The 17576-nt window shown below is 41.6% G+C and overlaps 1 protein-coding gene across 1 annotated transcript in view; it reads right to left on the minus strand.

The window, feature by feature from the left end:
* Positions 1-344: 344 nt before the first annotated feature.
* Positions 345-17576, minus strand: part of LOC101447734 (scavenger receptor cysteine-rich domain-containing protein DMBT1-like) — a gene marked incomplete at its 3' end in the record, with an annotated part of 64950 nt that continues 47718 nt past the window's right edge. Inside the window, exons 31-40 of the mRNA XM_058292901.1 lie at positions 14188-14232; positions 12900-13214; positions 7618-7647; positions 4541-4582; positions 3667-3711; positions 3138-3170; positions 1635-1667; positions 1442-1480; positions 1272-1310; positions 345-383 (exon numbers count right to left, since the gene is read on the minus strand). Of these exons, the coding sequence (XP_058148884.1) occupies positions 345-383; positions 1272-1310; positions 1442-1480; positions 1635-1667; positions 3138-3170; positions 3667-3711; positions 4541-4582; positions 7618-7647; positions 12900-13214; positions 14188-14232 (660 nt within the window). The remainder of the gene's footprint in view (positions 384-1271; positions 1311-1441; positions 1481-1634; positions 1668-3137; positions 3171-3666; positions 3712-4540; positions 4583-7617; positions 7648-12899; positions 13215-14187; positions 14233-17576) is intronic.

Here is a 17576-nt window from a genome sequence, read left to right on the forward strand (position 1 = left end):
GGGCCACAGAACCAGAATCTGCATTTTAACAAGTTCTCCAAGTGGTTGCCAGGCATGTCAGCATTTGAGACTCTCTAAGCTCTCCTCCAGGGTTGACATTTGACGCTATTTTATCTCATTCATCGTGTCCCCAGCATCTGCCTTCACTGTGTTTCAGAATCATAACCAGCGTTGGGGGAGCAGCCTGCAGTCTGCTCTGGGAGGGCCTGGGGTAGGACGAGCAGGCTTCCCCTGACTTCTCCTAGGGAATGCAGAAGTCTTGCTCTTGGCACACAAACTCTCACTGGGCTGGGGTTTCTGGGAGAGTCCCTCACCGGGGCTACTTCAAGAGTCAGAGAGCATACCTGGTGGAGAAGATGCTTCATCTGAAGAGGGAGTGGTATCTGCAAATGGAGAAGAACCAAGCTCAAATATCAGCGGAAAGAAAATGCCAGGTTTTGGTCTGACCAACAGTGTGCACAAAGTTGTTCTTAAAAAATTAGTTATGGCTTAAAATGTATAGAGTTTCTATTTGGGATATTGGGAAAGTTTTGGTAATGGATGGTGGTGATGGTAGCACAACACTGTGAATGTAATTAACAGCACTGAAATACATATTTGAATGTGGTTAAAAGGGGGAAATTTTAGGTTTATATATGATGCTAGAATAAGATTTAAAAAAAATCCATGGAACTGCACAACACAAATAGTGAACTCTAAGTTAAACTGTGGACTACAGTTAGTAGTACAATTATAAAAATGTGCTTTCGTCAATGATAACAAATGTACCACACCAATGCAAGTTGTTAGTAATAGGGTGGTATATGGGAATCTTGTATTTTATGCATACTTTTTATGAAAACCACAACTTCTCTAAAAAAAAATTAGTGGCTGAAATCAGAAGGGTAAATGGGTAGCACCAACACTGTTACAACCTGGTCCTCTTGTGTGTGTTTGGGTTTACTGGGTAGGTCAAAGAAAGCATCACTCAAAATGTCATGCACGGCAGAGCAGGTGAGGTGGGAACCCCAGCCCAGCATCCTTGGGCACATTTGAGCAAGACCAGGGCAGCGAGGAGAAGGGCTTCCCTGGTGGAGGGGCCACTCCTGTGTCTGTGGAGGACCAAAGAGAATGAGAAGTTTAATTTCTAATGAAAAGGACGCTCAGGTTTCTGTTTACATTGGGATTTACGCCACAAATAAAATGTTCAGTATGTATGTTCACTTTCCATTTACAAAGAGAAAAAGTCGATCCTATTTAACTTAAGGAATTTGATAGGCAGAAAATATTACCAAAGGGAGTGTCCACTTCTGCTGAGGATGGAGATGCATCTGTGTATAAACAAAGAGAATAAGATGTTTATGGTGGGAAGGGCCATAAAATAAGCTCATTCTCTAAATAGAGCATGACAAATGAGAAGTCGATCGTGTTAATTTAAACAACACAATGAGAGAGACTTTACCAGATGGAGTGGTCATGTCTGCCAAGTCTGAAGAGGTATCTACAGACAAGAGAAGAAACCTAAGTAGTGGACAGGACGTGTGTTTCTTTTTTTACTGAGGCTTATGTTGGGGACAAAATGCTCAAGAAACAGCCTAGTTTGGTAAAAAGAACTTGAAGAAGGAACACTCAGTGGGACAGTAGATGGTGTTTACCTGGGGTGTAGTTCACAGCTGTTGAGGCTGAAGCTGCAGATGAACAAAAATAAAAGCCAACAAGTCAGACACATTAAGCACAGATGTTTCTAGAAGACGCAGAGGATGTAAAGGTGGCCACGTCCACAGACCAGGGTGACTGGCCCGGCTTGTCTTCCTACTGTCCAGACAAGCGCTATGGCAGGGCATTTCAGGGTCTTCACTAACCTCCAAGCCCTGCCTCCACTCCTGGGGTCTCCATTCCTCTTGCTTGCCCACCCCTTACTGCTCCCCTTGGAGGGAGAACAGATCCCCTGTCTGGAGGGCAGTGGTCAATGGTTCAATTTCTTGAGCGTGTGGGCTAATCTAACCAAGTGTCTGTGAATGGAAGACTTGCTTTCCTTCCCCCCAAAACTGTGGGAGGCAGTGACCCAGGAATGGTCAGCTCTGCAGACTGGAGCTTTCCCAGGTGGGCTGTCCCAATGCCTAGACTGAGGGTGAGAAGGGGTTTTCACCTTCCCACCCAGTGATAGAGACCACAGTTTGGCATTCCATCCAATTCTCAATCGGCAGCACCGGGAGTAGGGAAGCACGTCCTCTGTATTGTACCCCTGCTCAAAAGTCCTACTCTGGGGGGTGGGAGGGTAGGGGAGTGTTTGTAAAAAAATAATTACAAAAGGGAAGGAAATATAGGCACATAAAATTGACTGTGATACATAAATACATGTAACAGTAAGGTAAGCACAAGCTAAGGAGGAGAACAAAGGCCGATCAACCCAGTTTGGGGATCCAGGAGGCTTTTCAAAGACGTAATAAAATATGAAAAACTAATACCTGGGAATTGAAAAATTGAAAATAATTGAGAAGAAAATGAGAGAGGGAAGTCACTAGAGGGAGACTCAAACTCAGAGAAAAATTTCTGAAAAACAGACAAGCAAACAAACTCCAATACACAATTTGTAAAGTTCTTGAACCCAGAGTTACATCACGAACTCCTCAGAAAATTCTAACCAGCATTCCCTCGAAATCTCTTTCACAGCTCTATATCCCCAGTGCTTTGGCACAGACCCCAGCCCACAGCCCAGCTGGTCCCCTCTGACTCTCTAAGGAGGGCCAGGGAAAACCGTGGCTTGACTCTTTGCCATTCTGTCCACACCCACTTTGTGGCTGATCTCCAGGAGAAACTCCTTCCATGGGTGATTACGTTAGGCAATTAAGTTAGACTGTGGGGCAAGTGAATAATACTTCATTGTTTTAATGGACTTGATGAGCTGTTTGTTTCAATTGGATGAAATAATTTTTCCCTTGGTTTATGCATCTGGTATTAAGTCACTGTTGAGAAATCCAGGGATGGCCTTTATGAATTGGGCCAGTATAAACATATTTTAAAACTCAACATAGAAGATTACAACAGAATCAAAGAATTTGACCAGAACATAAATATTTGTTTGATGAACTTATTGGAAAGACAAACAGCATAATTGATAGCAAGCAAGATGAAACTCAAAATAACATTAAAATTACCTGTTGAAGTGTTTACAGCAGTAGTCAAAGATGCTGGAAATAAGCAAACGTAATTGGTTAAAACCCACCAAATAGCAAACAAGAATGGTTTGATAATTAACTTGTTTTCTTCCCTCTGTCCCTGTAGCCCTGCAACCATGGCCTTCATTTATGCTGGTGCTGGGTGAAATGGTCAAGAAAAGTAGATATGGTTTTTGCCCTTAAAGAGCAGATAGTCATATGGGAAGACAGGTGTGATGAAACGATCACACAAGGAAATGCAAACTTGCAATGGTAACAAGAATGGTGAAGGAGAGTTGCATCATGCTGGGAAAACCTAAGACAGGGTGACCCAACATAGCCAAGGAGGCCCCTTCTCCACCGTCCCCCACCCCCCACCATCACATGCCTGGCCTTCTGCTCAAACACAATGATAACCTGATATCCACTGCCCAAAAGGCTGTACTGGCTTTGGCCCCGATGGCATGACAAAGGCTACCCTGCTCTCCCATTTGCCCCCATTTGCAATGCAGTGGAAAAAGGGCATTACCAGGTGAGAGAGTGACTTCTGCCACACTGGAAGTTGTGTCTGAATCTGAATAGGAGACACAAAAAAGAATGTTAGCCCACTGATCATAACATTTTCATATGTTTTCTGGTTATACACCAATCTCTCATTACTGTGGTTTCTTTTCCCAGACTTTGTTGTTGGAAAATTTTAAGTATAAGCACTAGTTCTTTCTACCCACCTCCCAAGAATAGTTTAAGTATCCAAATTAAAAACACATGAACCATTGTAAAAGAAAATTTCCCTGAAATGAAACAGGTTTCTCTGTTCTTTTAAGCAAAAGGGATTGAACACAGTTTAACCTTCACACTTCAGGCTCTTATGAAGAATAGCATTGTTCTCGGGGCTATAAAACAGAACTGTCTCGAAGGACGGGGAGGTAAGTGGGCATTTTTGCCCTACTTTCTACATTTAGAAAGTCTTGTGACAGTTTATGGTTTTCTGAATGCTTTCGTGGCTATCAGGCTACCTGCCAGCATTTTCTGGCCTTGAAACCTGGCCCCTCCATAATGTTCTGCCCCCCCTCCAGCCCCCACATCTCATCTCCAACAACCAGTAGGGAGGTCAGACAGCCAATTTTTACATGAATGTGTAGACAGTAAGAAAAACGGGCTCTGAGCCAAGAGGCTCTGTAGTTGCACTGAGGTTCCATCAAGTGAAAGAACTTTATTTGAGCTTGGATGTTGGGGCCTCGATTGGCTGCATAGAGACCGTCTTTGTTTTCCAAGGGGTTAATTCTGCCAACAAGTGACTCCTGGGTTAGTGGGGTATAATTGTACTATCTTGGTAGAATTCTACACAGGAATATTCCTTAGGTGTTAATAGTAAGAGGACAAATCAGCACAAAACTCATTACCAGTTGTAAGGCCTCTATCTGTAGTTGAAACTGAAGTAGGATCTGTCAAAACAAACAAAAGTTAGAGAAATTATAATTAAATGTCATCTTTTTCTGGGAGAGAAATTATTGGTAAAGATCTTTAAAAAATCACCCCATTCACAAATTATGCCCCAGCTGTGTTTATATTTGATTATTCTCTATTCCTAATTGATTTTCCTATTCTGTTTCATTAAGTTAAGGGAAATCAATAATGGACAATGTGGTACTTGGAGCTGGAGCCCAAAAGACTGGGTTGTAGTCTCTGCTGTTTGTATAGCTGAGCATGTGACCTTGGACAAGTTCCTTTGCCTTCCTGAGCTTCTCCTTGTTAGAAATGCAGAATCTTAGGACCCACCCAGGACCTGCGGAATCAGAAGCTGCATTTTGACAAGGTCTCCAGGTGATTTCTGTGCCTATTAACATTTGAGAAGCCCCAAGCGTCACAAATGAGATGCTTACAGGCCCAGAAATGAGTGGTGTAGGAACTGGGGAGCACATGTCACATATAAAGGGGGTAGCCCCCCGCTGCTCAGTCCCAGCTAGTTGGTTCCCTGCTGGAATTCATGTTAGTGGTGTTCATCCACTGATTTCTCAACTGAAACTGGAAATCTGGAATTTTTAAAGAAATCTCTGCAGGGAACCATATAAAACAGTGAACCCGTGGTGAATGATGGATTGTGGTCAACAGTACAAATATGAGAACATTCTCTCATGAATTCTAACAAACATAACATGGTGTCAGTAATAGGATGGTTTGTGGGAAAATACACCAAATATAAGCTATGGGCTAAAGACAGCAGTAATATTGTGATGATATTCTTTCAACATTGGTAACAAATGTGTCACAACAATCTAAGGAGTTGGTGGTAGGATGATGTATGGGAATCCTGTATGGTCTGCATGATTGTTCTTTAAAAATTTGAAATTAAGAAGAAATTAAAAAATTGAACATTGCATAGGCCAAAATTGTGTTGTCTGAATCAAAACCGAGCAGAGGGGCAAAATTGGCTCTTGGGTCACTTGCTTTTAACTTCCGAACAATCTCTAAGGTTTTTTTCAACTCTTGGAAAACTGCTATGCTGTGATGGTGTCACGTCTACCTCGTCCTCACATGAAAGACCTGGAGGCCAGTTCCCACAGATCCAACCACAAAGAGAAATCTGTTCCATCTTCAGATTTTCCTGAGAGCTCAGGTTCTAGCAGTTTGGCAGAGGGTTCTGAGATTTTGGAAATATGGACGAAAGGCTACTTTCATGACTTTGTATTTCAGAGGAAACTGTGTTGAGTTGAGAAGGTATTTCTCCAACTTATTTAGTCATGCAATGATTTTAAGACTGCCCTAGGATGATCCCCAAAACGTCTAGAAGAAAGAAGTTTGAGGACACATGAATTTAAACCTATAGTTAGCATATATTTGTTTAATGTATGTCCCAGAGTCTTAAGTCTTTGGTCTGCTCATGTGCTGGTTGAGATATGAATCCCAGCAGAGTTGCCACACCTACTCTCCAGTTCACTGGACTTACCTAGAACAACTAACAAGGCGATGATAATGGACAACGACCACCCCAGGAAGTGGAGAGTATATACAACTACAAGCAAGATAGTTCCATCCACCTACCCCATGGGAGAGAGTGGGCATCACCATGCCCAAATCCTCAAGACTGGGGAATGAACAATGGACTAAAGTAGACTTATTATTATTCTATTATGGACTTATTACTATTCTAGCAATGGAAGAACTTTTATCACTGATATAAAGGCAGTGGCCACTGGAGGTTCTGAAAGGAGGGAGAGGGTAGAATAGGTGTAACATGGGGGCATTTTTAGGACATTGGAATTGTCCTGCTTGACATTGCAATGGTGGATAAAGGCCATTATATATTTTGTCATAATCTGTGAAATTGTGTGGGACAGAGTATAAACTATGACGTAGGCTATAGTTCATGGTTAGCAATGCTTTAAAATGTGTTTATCAATTGCAAAAAATGTACCACACTAATGAAAGATGTTGTTGATGTGGAAAAGTGTGTGTGTGGGGTGGGGCATATGGGAATCTCCTATATTTTTGGTGTAACATTTATGTCACCTATAGTTTTTTTAAATATAAAAATAAGTTAAAAAAAAAAAAAGACAAGTGGGATTTTTACATTAGCGAGCCTGGCCAAGCCAGCAGGGGACACTGTGTACCCAGAGCTCATCCCTCAGGAATGTGACTGTGTAGCTCCCATCACTGTGTGCTTACACTTGGGCCTGGCACTCAGTCCCCTGGACAAGCTTCTGATGTGGCTGCCTTCATCCTCCTGCTCTACAGATGAAGAACAGAAGCTCTGAGAAGCAAAGGGACTTGCCCATGTAATTCCAGCACAGCCAGAATACAGTCCCAGGTTTTCTGACTCCAAACCCACTGAGGCTGCATTTGTACTACAAAGACTTTAGTGGTCATTGAAAGACATTGGATTAAACCAAGTTTTAAAAAATCCTTTACTGCAGGACTTTTCAGAGACTTTAATGTGCTAAGAGGCTATGAATCTTCAAGACAAGGAGAAGGTATTTCCCAACTTATTTAGCTATGCAATTCTTTTTAAAATTTATGTATTGTTGGATTACTGTACTCTCCTGTGAAACATGGTTATGGGATATGGTACTTTTATTACTTTGTGGAAATGCAGATTAGAGAAGGAACTTTGCTTGAGATGTCTGAAGTCCTGTGACTTAAAAAAAATTTTTTAAAATAACTCACTGAACACCCAAATCTATGGACACTGATGAGAATGCTGGTGAAACCATGCTACTATCACTTGATTTCAGAGAACTGCTGTTGAACCAAGAAGGGAGAGAGCAAACTCTATGTCCAGTGTCCTATATATGGAAGGTGCACAATCAATATTTGCTCAATTTACTACTACACTCAATGAACATGTGAGAGCCTTGCATTGGGTTGATATGAGTTTGATATTTAGTCTTATGTGAGGTATAAACTCCATCCCTAACCCTATGCAAAGTAACCCAGAGCACACCTGATTTACAAAAAAAAACAAGAAAGAAAAGAAAATTACCAGGTGAGATGGTCGTTTCTATGGCTGATGCTGAAATTATAAAACAAAAACAAAACTAAAATAAGATACAATCCAAACAAAAATCCCACCCCCAAACAGGAAATTTAGAAGACACTTTTTAATTTAAAAATTTATGCCTCAAATATATAAAACTTAGCTACAAAATGACTTGTGAAATGTGAAATTAGAAGTAAGAAAGGTTTTCAGACAACCAGCGAGATGGTAGCAGAGTAAGGAGCTCCTAGTGTTAGCTTCTGCTACAGGACAACTAGTAATCACCCAGAACTGTCCAAAACACCTGTTTGGGGGCTCCAGGAGACCAGAAAAGCATCCTGCAACATCCTTGAAAGAATGGAAGGAGGAGACTGCCCATCTGCAGAGAAGATTTGCAAGCAGAGTGCCCCATGCCATGGAGGCTCGTGACCATCCTTCACTGGAGGCACGAGCTGCCCCAGGAGCTATTCTGGGGCTGGTATTGGAAGCTCCACTTCCCAAAAACAGGGGAGGAAGAGATGGTTGGCCACCAATTTCAGCTATGGATTAGTAAATTCAGCTGGCTAAAGTAGAACTCCAAGAACAGCTAAAGTTTGAGCCTATACATGTCGGAAAGAGACCAGTAGCTGCCATTTTGACTCAGCCCCCAACCTGAGGGGAAGCTGGGCTGACTGAAAATCACAGTGATGGTAGAGACTGGTTTCTTTCACCCAGTTTGGCCTGCAGCCCTAGCCTAGGCTTCAGCCCCACCTCTAGCAGGGAGGAAGCTCTTGGGCCCTGCCCCAGCCTCTCCAGGTAAGTGCAGGTACATTTGGCTGGCACAAACTGAATAATTGAGAGTCTACCAGGGCAACTGTGGACATCGTGGACCTGCATGGCATAGATTGCTGCTCACACCTGCAGCTCCATCCCTGCTCCAGGCAGGGGAGAAAGGAGTAGGAAGCTTCATGAGTCTCTCTAGGCAACTATAGTCTAGGCCTGCATGACTTGGGATTATTCCACATAGCTGTGACCCTGTCCCTACCCCTGGCAAAGGAGAAAGTTGGGAGAAGCTTCCTTGGTCCCTGGGACAATGAAGGCAGCTTGAGCCTCCACAGCTAATAGCACCAACTACATCCTTGCCTCCTACTATACAACCAGCAAGGGAGGAAGAGCAGGAAGCCATAAATTGAAGAGAAAAACTGCACCCAGAATAAGTACTCTAATAAGCCAGAAGCCAAGACAATAACAAAAAATTACAATGCACACCAAGAGACAGGAAGATATGACCCAGTTAAAGGAACAAGATAAGCTTCCAGATGACATAAAGGAGTTGAGACAACTAATCATAGATGTTCAAAAAGTCTCCTTAATACATAAATTCAATAAGATGGCTAAAGAGAGTAAGGATATTAAGAAGAATTTGGATGGACACAAAGAAGAATTTGAAAACATACATAGAAAAATAGCAGACCTTATGGGAATAAAAGGTGCAATAAATGGAATTTAAAATACACTGGAATCATATAATAGCAGATTTGAGGAGGCAAAAAGACAGGATTGCTGAACTTGAAGAAATGGCCTCTGAAAGTGAACATACAAAAGAACAGATGAAGAAAAGAATGGAAAAAAATTGAACTAGGTCCCAGAGAACTAAACAACAGCAAGAGACATGCAAACATATGTGTCATGGGTGTCTCAGAAGGAGAAGAGAAAGGAAAAGTGGCAGAGGAATATTTGAAGAAATAATGGTAGAAAATTTCCCAACCCTATTGAAGGACATAGAGCTCCATATCCAAGAAGCACAATGTACTCCCATCCGAAAAAATCTGAATGGACTAACTCTGAGACACATGCTAATCAGAACGTCAAATACAAAAGAAAAAGAGAGAATTATGATAGCAGCAATAGAAAAGCAATGCATACATATAAGGTATACCCAATAAGATTAAGTGCTGATTTCTCACCAGAAACCATGGAGGAGAGAAGACAGTGGTATGATATATTTAAGAAATTGTAATAGAAAAACTTCCAGTCAAGAATCTTATATCCGGCAAGACTGTCTTCTAAAAATGAGGGTAAGTTTAGAATATGCACAGATAAACAGAATCTGAGAGAGTATGTAACCAAGAGACCAGATTTGCAGGAAATACTAAAAGGTGTGCTACAGCCTGAAAAGAAAAGAAGGAGAGAGGGGCTTGGAAGAAAGCCTAGAAGTGAAGATTATATCACTAAAAGTAACAATGTCTCAAAAGAGTGTTGAAAATAAAATATGACAGATAAAACCCAAATATTCAGGAACAAACTTAACCAATGATATAAAGCACATATTCAGAAAACTACAGCTCATTATTAAAAGCAATTAAAAAAAGACCCTAATAATTGGAAGAATTTATTCCATGCTCATGGATTAAAAAACTAAATATCATTAAGATGTCAATTTACTAAAATTGACATACAGATTCAAAGCAATCCTGATAAAAATTCCATCAGCATTTTAAAAATAAATGGAAAACATGATTATTAAATTTATTTGGAAGGGTAAGGGGTCCTGAATAGCCAGAAACATCTCAAAAAGGAAAAGTAAGGTTAGAGGACTCTCATTTCCTGACTTTAAATCATATTACCTAGCTACAGTGGTAAAAACAGCATGGTACTGGCATAAAGACAGATACATAGATGAATGCAACTGAATTGATGGTTCAGAAACAGACCCTCATATGTATGGTCAAGTAATTTTTGACTAGCCTGTCAAACCCACCCAGCTTGGGCAGAACAGTCCATTCAACAAATGGTGCTGAGAGAACTGGATATCCATAGCCAAAGGAAGGAAAGAGGACCCCTATCTTATACCTTATCAAAAAATTAGCTCAAAATTAATATAAAACCTAAATATAAAAGCAAGAATCATAAAGCTTCTAGAAGAACATGTAGGAAAATATCTTAAGGACCTGGTGGTAGGTGGTGGATTCTTAAAGGAGATAAGAGGAGGACTGAAATGGACTATGGATATTTAATGTATGTAGAAGTTTTAATTACCTTTATTGTAAAAGTGTTAAAATGTACCGAGTTGATGGTAAGACATAGAAGTTTTAATTACCTTTACTGTAAAAGTGTGGAAATGTACCGAGTTGATGGTAACACATTATCGTGAGTAACAGCTGGTTTATAAATGGGGAATGTGGCTGAAAATGGTTTTCTAGGGATATTAATGCCAACTGACAGAATGCTAGAGAATAATCTAGGGACTGAATAGCACAGTAAACCCAGAGGTGGATGAGAATTAGTTGATGGTACAGATGTAAGAGTATCCTTTGTTAGCTAGAACAAATGTATATCACTATTGCAGGGTGGTGGGAATGTGGAGAAGCATGGGAAAAATACAACTGGAGTGACCTATGGACTATGGTGAACTGTAATAATGCATCTATGCATTATTGCATCTATGGCAAAGATGTACTGTGTTGACAATGGGTGAGTATGGAAAATGTGTGCAAAATATATACTGTGGACCTGGTAACAACTGAATAATCTTATCTCATATCTGTTACAAATGTTGCACCATGGTGTGTTGTGTTGATAGAGGGGTGTTGCTTTGGTATTCTGCACATGTGCATGATTGTTTTGTATATTTAAAAAATAGTAATTGGATGGGTTGGGGGAAAATACACCAAATGTAAGATCAGGACTATAATTAGTAGTAAGATTTTGACACTATTCTTTCATAATTTGTAACACGTCTCACAACAATGCAAGGTATTGGTAGAGGGTTGATGTATGGGACCCCTGTATGACATTATGCATGTTTATTTTATAAGTTCATAATTTTTATTATATACTTATTGTTTATGTATGTTCATGTCTAAATGATATAAAAAATAATAATAGGGTGGGTTGGAGGAAAATACTTTGGTTAGTAGTAACATGAGGATGCTCTTGATTAGATAAAAATGTTTAACAACAATGCAAGGTATTGGTGGTAGGGTGAAGGGTGAGAGCACTGTATGATGTTATACATGCTTGTTTTGTAAGTTCACAACCATTACTATATACTTATTGTTTATGTATGTTCACGTATGAGTGATATACTTCAATAAATTTTCAAAAAAGAAAAAAATAAAGATTTTCTTGGATGACAACCTTGGATACATGAAGACAGGATGTGAGAAATATCAATTTATTGGGAGAACAATATAATCTTCCAGGGATTGATAAGAAGGACCATTTCACTGAAGCAATGTAGAGAAATATTTTACAGAGGGGCATAATACTAGACCCTTCCTAATTCGGAAAGACAAGGTTTCTAGGATTGATTTCTTATTTTCACCAAACTAGTTTTATAATGCAATCCCAAACTGTCTGAAGTCTACATCTCTAGAAAGTGGCTCCTTCACACAATAGTTCACACTCTTGACACCTGATTCAATATTATTTACCTTTGCCATAGTTGAAATTCACCAAAGATTCTGAATCCTCCCACTGGAAGGTAAGCTTAGTGATTGTAGAATTCTGCCTGCTTTCTTTACTTCTACATTTTCAGAACCTAGAATGGTGCTCAATAAATATCTCTTAAATGAGTGAATGAATGCATGAAATCTCATTATTCTAGTCTTTGCCCCATAAAACTGAAGATAATTTGAGCAGTGCACATTTCGATTTCATCTAATTTCCTTTTCTATTCTACTTTTTTGGCAAGGGAAAGAAGAAAAATGTACATAATCTATTAGGAAAAGGAAATAATCTGAGACCACAAAGCCAAAAACAAGTAGTGTTGAAGTTTGTGCTTTCACAAAGATAGCAGGAACTGGGTTTTGTTTGTAGAACGCTCAATGGCAACACTATAAAGTCAGCTTTGCAGCTCAAAATAGGTAATTTCAGCACAAAGGCTGGGAAATGCAAGTACTGGGAAGTGCAAGTAAGTGGTTAACAGAGCAAATCTGGTAATTCCTTGAAGATGTCAGAGATGGAGGGTTCTAAAGCAAACTCAGCGTTGATGGCCCAACCAGGGTCTAGATTGGCAAATTAAAGGAGGCTGAGAATGCCCCAGAAGCTTCCTATCTGCCTGCAATGAAGGCCAGGCTCCTTTCTCATGGGGCATTCCCTGAGCCAAGGCCGGGGCAGGGCTGGGGCCTGGCACCGGCTGACCCAGGGTTGTTATAGGTCCCCTGCCCCAGCGAGTCTCTGCACATCTGAGCATTGACCTAGGGCCTGTGTTTGGAGGAATCTGAGAGAACCCAAACTTCCTCTCGTGAAATCCCAAGTCTCCAACCAAGACTCGGGAGTCTTGCAGGTACTGCAAGGGTGAGTACCTGAGCAGACGACCCCGGCGTCTTCGTGGTGGCCGCAGTTGTGGACGGACAAGCCCGGGTGGTGGCACTGACCCAGGGAGGCCTCATCGCCCCGGCACTGCACGTCGTCCAGGAGGATGCTCCCCACGCCTTCCCCGAAGTGGCCTCTCCCCAGGGCGCCAATGCCCTCCCCGCAGTCCAGCTGCCGGCATACAACGTGGGCAGCACCGATGTCCCAGGCGTCGTCACACACGGTCCCCCAGGTCCCGTTGTGGTACACTTCAACGCGTCCCTCGCACCGGGTCTTCCCATCCACAAATCTGACGAGCAGCAAATCTAGGGAAGACCCAGAGGTTGGTCCTGGAATATAATCCCTCTTCTGGAAGGCAATTTCGTTAGGACTTTTCTCTAGTTCCTAATAAAATACACCCTGAGTTCCAGTAAACTTGAAACTCTTGCTTCTCATTTCTAGGTTCCATAGCATAAGTCAAACTAGTGTTCCTAAATGCAGGAATTGACTTTTCCAGGTTATTTCTGGTTTCCGTTTTTAAGGTAGCATTAATTTATTTCTGAATAAAAACTTTCTTATTTTAATTTTTATCTTGACACAATTTTTTTTTGTCATTCAATAAACTTCATTTTTAAAGAAATTTTAGATTACAGAAGAGTTGCATCAAAGTATAGGGGATTCCCATATACCCCATGCCTTCTTCCTCTCACATTTTTCCCTATTAATAACATCTTACATTAGTGTGGTACATTTGTTACAATTGAACAAATATGGAAGCATTGCTACTAACCAAGGTCTATAGTTTATTTTATAGTTTATACTTTACGCAGTAGTTTCATAGGTTTTAACAAAATGTATAATGGCCTGTATCCGTCATTGCAGTACCATGCAGAACAATTCCAATGCCCTATGTTCTACCAGATTGCAAATACTTTGTTGCATTATTCTCACCTTTGGATTGAAAACATGGTAACTGCAATAATAGTTAAATATCTATTTTGGGGCCAAGTCTGATAGTCAACAGCATCGGAATATGTCTAACTCAACTTTTCGTTATTTCCTTTGGGCCAAACATGTCCACTGGCCCAGGTTCAAAATGAGAAACACCCTTCAAGAACCAACGGACTAGAGAAGCAGCTGGCTTTCCTGGTACCGCCTCCCTCCCTATCAGCCCTGCATTTTCTCAGCCCCAGGGGAGGCAGGACTCTAGGTGAACCCTGACATCACTGGCTGTAACCTCAGGGAATCTGCTAGAAAGAGTCAATAACCAGGAAGCTGCCAAAGAAAGAAAAGGCTTACCAACGGGAGGAGCAGTCTCTGCTGCTTCTGGGACAACTTCCACAGCTAGAAGAGAAACGCACATTCCTGTTAGTGGAAAACAAGCAGAGCAGCAGGCGCATGCACCCACTCCTCCGCAGGGCTCGGCCAGTGCAGGCCGACCCGAATGTCGGGCACAAACCAGGTGGCACTTCTCAGTCACCTTTCTCTCAGTGCCAGTCAGAGGCTCTGGAACACACCTGCACAAGAGCCTGGCTTTTTGACACCACTTGGAAGCTTCCCCTGAACATTACCAGGGAGGAGCTGTCAACAGCCACATAGGAGAGTTGAGACTATAAAGTAGGACAAATGAGCCAGGATTTGGTACCCTGTTTCAGTAAGTTTCAGCCTGAAACATCATACTTATTCAAAACACCAGACACTATAGCTTTGGATTTAGGAAAAAAGACCAAGCCACGTGCAGTAGAGATATTGCCACCCCGTCTTCTTCACCCCGTCCCTTCTGGGAGCCTCGTTTCCATCTGCTCTCGGAGGAGGGTGGGGGACTCTGGGTGGTACTGAGGCTCGCACTGGGGGGCGGCCAGAGTGGTTGCTGCTGACATTATTTAGTAACAAAAAGTTACAAATCAGTGTTTTTCTGGGGGCGAGGGGTTAAAAAGCATTCTTTAGAGGTTGGCTGAAGGCATTATAGGAAAAAATATTTCCTCTCCAGATCTTGGGATGAAGGTTAAGTTCATGTCTTAGATCTGTAATTCTACTCTTCCCAGGCAAGATGTACGTCTTGGAAACAGTTCTGGTAATAAGACCAATGTACTGTGATAAGGCTATGTGCAAAGCTCCTACTTTTCAGCAAGAAACATGCTACCAGCATTTAAACAGAAAGACTTTGTTTTAGCTTTCTGTTTTGTAGCCATTTTCAGACATGTTAAAAGACACAATTCTTTTAACAGAAATAGCATTTAACAATAACAAGAGTGTGAGCATTTCTTTTTCCTCCAGGGACACCTGTTCATATACATGGGAAGACTTTTACTCCAGTACTCCTTTCTAGGTCTAGGCCAGAGAATTGCTTTATAAGAAATACACCTGTCCTTAGCTCCCTCCATAAAAAGGCCAATTTCTATCTCATGAAGAATTTCCACTCTATGGAATTCTGTAAACCGGGTCTAACATGTTTCCTTTCATTCAAGCCCACAAATGTCCTGAAAATCCATCATAACATCATTCATATACAAAGGTATCCTTCAGGTCTCCTGTAAAGCAAGAATAGCACCTAGAGCTACCTACATATTTTAAAAACTTAATAACAATAACCAAGGCTCTCTTGTCAAAGTCCACTGGAAACATTTGAAGACTGTGAAATGCCAGCCAGAGAGGCTTTTCTGTGTCTACTTCCCCTGCCTTTGTAGTGCATTCTTTTTCCACTGTGGTACATGGTGATAAAAAGATTTAGGCTCTGTATCCCTATTACTGAATCTTCATTTTTTGATTTGAAATAGGAAAATCATGTGAGCTATAGTAATCAAGTAATAGTTCAAACAAAAAGACTACCAATGATTTGAAATATGATAAAAATACAAAGTATTGCTTCTCATAAACAAAGATGTACCTAAAATTCAAACTATAATAAATTTAGAATTGTGAAGAGCTTTTTAAAAGCATGCAAAATTTTACTTCAAAACATTACAAAGAATAAGACTGGCCTTCTAAAATGATGCCATGTTAAATGTATCATGTTGTGGTCAACACATTAACAAGTATATCTCCGTGGTTACATATCTTTTCAGATGTTGCTGAAAATCTTTATGAAAATTCCTTTGGAAATGAGTAATGTGGAACTTTTAAATGCATTTCCTTCTGATTTTCTTTCAATTCCCATCTTATAGTTACCATAATAAACTTTTTTTCCAGAATATCACACTATTTATATAAGCTGATATGGAGGAAATGCTATATTTTTCAAGCAGATGACTTTTCAGTGCACCTAACAATGGATCTCAAAGCAGTCCCAATACAGCTCACAGCAGATCTCTAACAAAACAGGGTTTTAACATTTTCATTCCAGTTTTTTTTTTTGAATAGTTGCATAAAGTTGTCCCTAGTGGCCAGAGAGCCCCAAGTTAGGGAATCAGCAAATCAGAAAAATATTCATACAAAGCTCACTCTGAGAAATATCTTCACGGGAAATCGATGAAATAGACTTAGAAAACCCACATCCTCAGGGGACAGGCATAAATTCTAGATTCCCAGGGATGTTTTTGCATGAGGGATCTTTTCTCTTCCTGGGGCTAGGGGACCAGACAGTGATGGTCAGCTTGGGCAGGGGACACTCCTCTCCTGAGACTAGGGTAACCAGTGTCCTGAGTCACCACCTGAGAGGGAAGGGGTTCCTGAGCCATGGGACTTCTAGACTTAAAACTGGGAAAATTCCAGGCAAACCGGAGCAAGTCACTTACCCTACATATGCCCCCAAGCCACTCTGGGTTGGCCTGCCTTGCAGACATGCTTTGTACTGTTGGGGTGGAAATCGATCTAGGGAGCCCTCAGGTACCTGAGCAGATGGCCCCGGCATCCTCGTGGTGGCCACAGTTATGGATGGACAGACTGAGGTGATGGGACTGCCTGAGGCTGACCTCATTGCTGGTGCACCTCACATCATCCAGGAAGACTGGGCCTGAGCCATCTCCAAACAGACTATCCCTTGGGGCCGCCAGGGCCACCCCACAGCCTCACCACCTGGGTGGCAGGCAGGTCCCAGAGGTCATCATGACGCACGGTGACCCAGGTGTCATTGTGGTAGACCTTCATGTGACCCTCACACCTGTCCTGGACATTGGCCAGCCTCACCGTGGGCAGATCGGCAGGGGCAAAGAGCCAGTCTGCCAGAGAAAGCCCCCTTCCACTCACCAGAGTGCCATTTCCAGTTGGAGAAGTCTACCCATGTCTGCAGTTTGCTGTTTGGGTAGCATATAGCTACAGGAGCGTTGTGTATGCAGAAGAAAATGTTCTGGTTCAGATACTGGTTTTTGTATCTGAAATTTAGCACTAACTGTATAATGGTTTTCTTCCCCAGACAGTTTCAATATGGGAAAACAGGCCACATGTTGGCTTTTCAAAACAAAGCACACATCTGTGTAAAAGACACATATACTTTAAAATCACTTTCTTAAGTAAACCAAGCTGTCTAAGAGAGCTAGAGACTAGATGATAGGCTTAAAGGAAGTTGGAGGGGAGAGGAAGACTATGAGCTGACACCTACATGGGCAGAATCTATGAGAAGCTGGAGGTAACTATTTGTATAGGAAAGGGATAAGATGGGGGCATAGGGATACCTTTGGGTGGGGCTTTGCAGGCTTGAGGGGCACTAGGGTTCGGAGGATGGGTCAGATGGCCCAAGGAATTGGGGGGAG

This window comes from Dasypus novemcinctus, unplaced genomic scaffold, assembly GCF_030445035.2.
Source record: "Dasypus novemcinctus isolate mDasNov1 unplaced genomic scaffold, mDasNov1.1.hap2 scaffold_438, whole genome shotgun sequence".
Lineage (NCBI taxonomy): Eukaryota > Metazoa > Chordata > Mammalia > Cingulata > Dasypodidae > Dasypus > Dasypus novemcinctus.